General features: G+C 34.4%; 1 protein-coding gene across 2 annotated transcripts in view; it reads right to left on the bottom strand.

The window, feature by feature from the left end:
- Positions 1-1,091: 1,091 nt before the first annotated feature.
- mutyh (mutY DNA glycosylase) overlaps positions 1,092-2,120 on the bottom strand; it is an 8,601-nt gene continuing 7,572 nt past the window's right edge. Inside the window, exons 14-15 of one of the 2 annotated variants that reach the window (XM_015370334.1) lie at positions 1,949-1,999; positions 1,092-1,826 (exon numbers count right to left, since the gene is read on the bottom strand). In XM_015370334.1, the coding sequence (XP_015225820.1) occupies positions 1,671-1,826; positions 1,949-1,999 (207 nt within the window). In that variant the 3' untranslated portion in view covers positions 1,092-1,670. The remainder of the gene's footprint in view (positions 1,827-1,948; positions 2,000-2,120) is intronic. The other variant, XM_015370333.1, reaches the window with a different exon arrangement.

Genomic DNA, 2,120 nt, shown 5'->3' with positions numbered 1-2,120 from the left:
TCACTGGTGTTAGAAAACACAAAAATGTTCCTGTACTTTGACATAAAATCTATAGGTGCATCTCACATATTAATGGTTTTGTATAGAATCACTCCATCTTCACAAAGCTTCTATTACCCATGTTGCTTGTGAAAAGCTTTTCCTTCTGCAATGATTGCCAGGTCTCATTTGAAAGCCAGATTTTAATGTCACCAGTAACTTTCCTGGGGTTTGATATCAGATGAAACTATTATTGAGAAATCAACGATCCACAAACACTGTGGACGTCAGACATGTTGCATACATAAACAAACGGTCAATTATCTCTGGGCAGCATGTAGATGTGGATAAACCTTGGAGTCTGTGCTATTTCATCGTCTGCCAGATAACTTAGTGACGCTGGGTCTTCTGAACACTATGAAATAAATAGATATATTTTGAAGATGGGTAACTAGAGGTCTTAATTTCAGCTGGGAAATTCTTATTTCTCACCACCTGGATAATTATCATTGATGATTAGTTTATTATACCCTTATATTACCTGCCTGTTGCATGTCAGAACTGATGTTTTCCCCATTAGTTTATTTAATTAGGACAGTTCCTTTGTCTGGATATACAGTCATCTTCATTCTGTACATGGCAATTATTTGGGGATGGAATGAGAGCGGTGTCCTTCATCTAAGAACAAAGTGTAATATTTTGATAAGGCTGGAGCCATGGAGGTCTCCTCATCCGCAAACATCTATGATGTTGCGTACTGGGGTTTTATAAAATGCTTCTTTAACTGTGAATCATGGCCACTTCACAAGATGTGAGCCCAGTTGGTAAGCAGCTGGCTTCTGTGACCCTAAGAAACTAGATAGATTATACAATTACAATTTCTATCAAAATCTCTTCTCATGTCTCAGGGTTATTAACTACATATAAATTATTATGCATTATTTAAAGATTTTGTCCAAANTTCTCATGTCTCAGGGTTATTAACTACATATAAATTATTATGCATTATTTAAAGATTTTGTCCAAAGCAATCTTTTTCAGCAAAAACAACCAGAGAAAGTTTCAAGCTATAGCCATCTTAGCATAATAAAAACCGATTTATGCAGGAACATTATTTACATATAAACTGTTTTTAAACTTGCTTTGGAAAACATTGTTTCAGTAAATGAAAATACAACCAACACTAAATATATTGTATTGCAAGTAAAAAAACTTGGGTGGAAATCACAATTAAGTTTGTCATTTAGACTTAATCACTAACTTCTTGAGTAAATGTCACCAAAGTCATCAATGCAAATTTTAATAGGAGTTCTTCTAAATATTTCCACTTCTGACCAAAATCTGTTGGCATATTCCTTGAAATCCATCCAAATTTACACAGTCTTATAATAAACGGGCCGTATTCATTTGTATTCGTTGTATCTACCAAATGAATTTACTACAATGCATAAAAGGGTATCTTTGAGAGGTTAACAATGACAATAGGTGTTTTTCCCGGCACATGCCTGCAATTTAATCCTCAACACTTTTTATTATAATGACGATTAGATTTCAAATTTATAATAAAAACATGAAATAATCTACATATAGTCCTATATGAATATACAGAGGGTATAAAAAATGCCACTTGATTAAAAATCTCTAGTTTTAAAGAAACTCCACATATAACATGATGGACAGCCGTAGGGACTCTAGCTGTCTTCTTCTTCTTCTTCTTTTTTTACAGGTTTAAAAAAGGAACTCAGAGATCGCTGTCTGCCTCCATCAGCTGCAGTCATTTTACTCTTCTTTGTTCTCTGTGACCTCTTGCCATCTTTTAGACCTTCAGGCTTTTGTCTTTTTCCATCCTAAGGAAGACAAGCAGAGACATATGATACATGTAACCGAGAGTATGATAATTATCAGATATTTGCTTCACACAAAGAGATCTGGGTAGGCTATTAAAAGGGTAACTATTTAAGCAACTTACCTTTGAGTTTTTGTCCTTCAAACTGTTCACAGAATGAAAGAGCTTCAGGATCTGCAGAAAGGTGGAAACATTACCAGGCATATGGTAAGCATAGAACACACACTACAATAATAAGCATCAAAAGGTCCTTTTATTAATCAGCACATTTTGATATCCTGATGAAAAATGCAAA

Source organism: Cyprinodon variegatus, unplaced genomic scaffold (genome assembly GCF_000732505.1).
Source record: "Cyprinodon variegatus isolate N-32 unplaced genomic scaffold, C_variegatus-1.0 Scaffold45, whole genome shotgun sequence".
In the NCBI taxonomy this organism is placed as follows: Eukaryota; Metazoa; Chordata; class Actinopteri; order Cyprinodontiformes; family Cyprinodontidae; genus Cyprinodon; species Cyprinodon variegatus.
The sequence above is the reverse complement of the archived record's forward strand: the minus strand, read 5'-3'. Positions and strand labels throughout refer to the sequence as shown.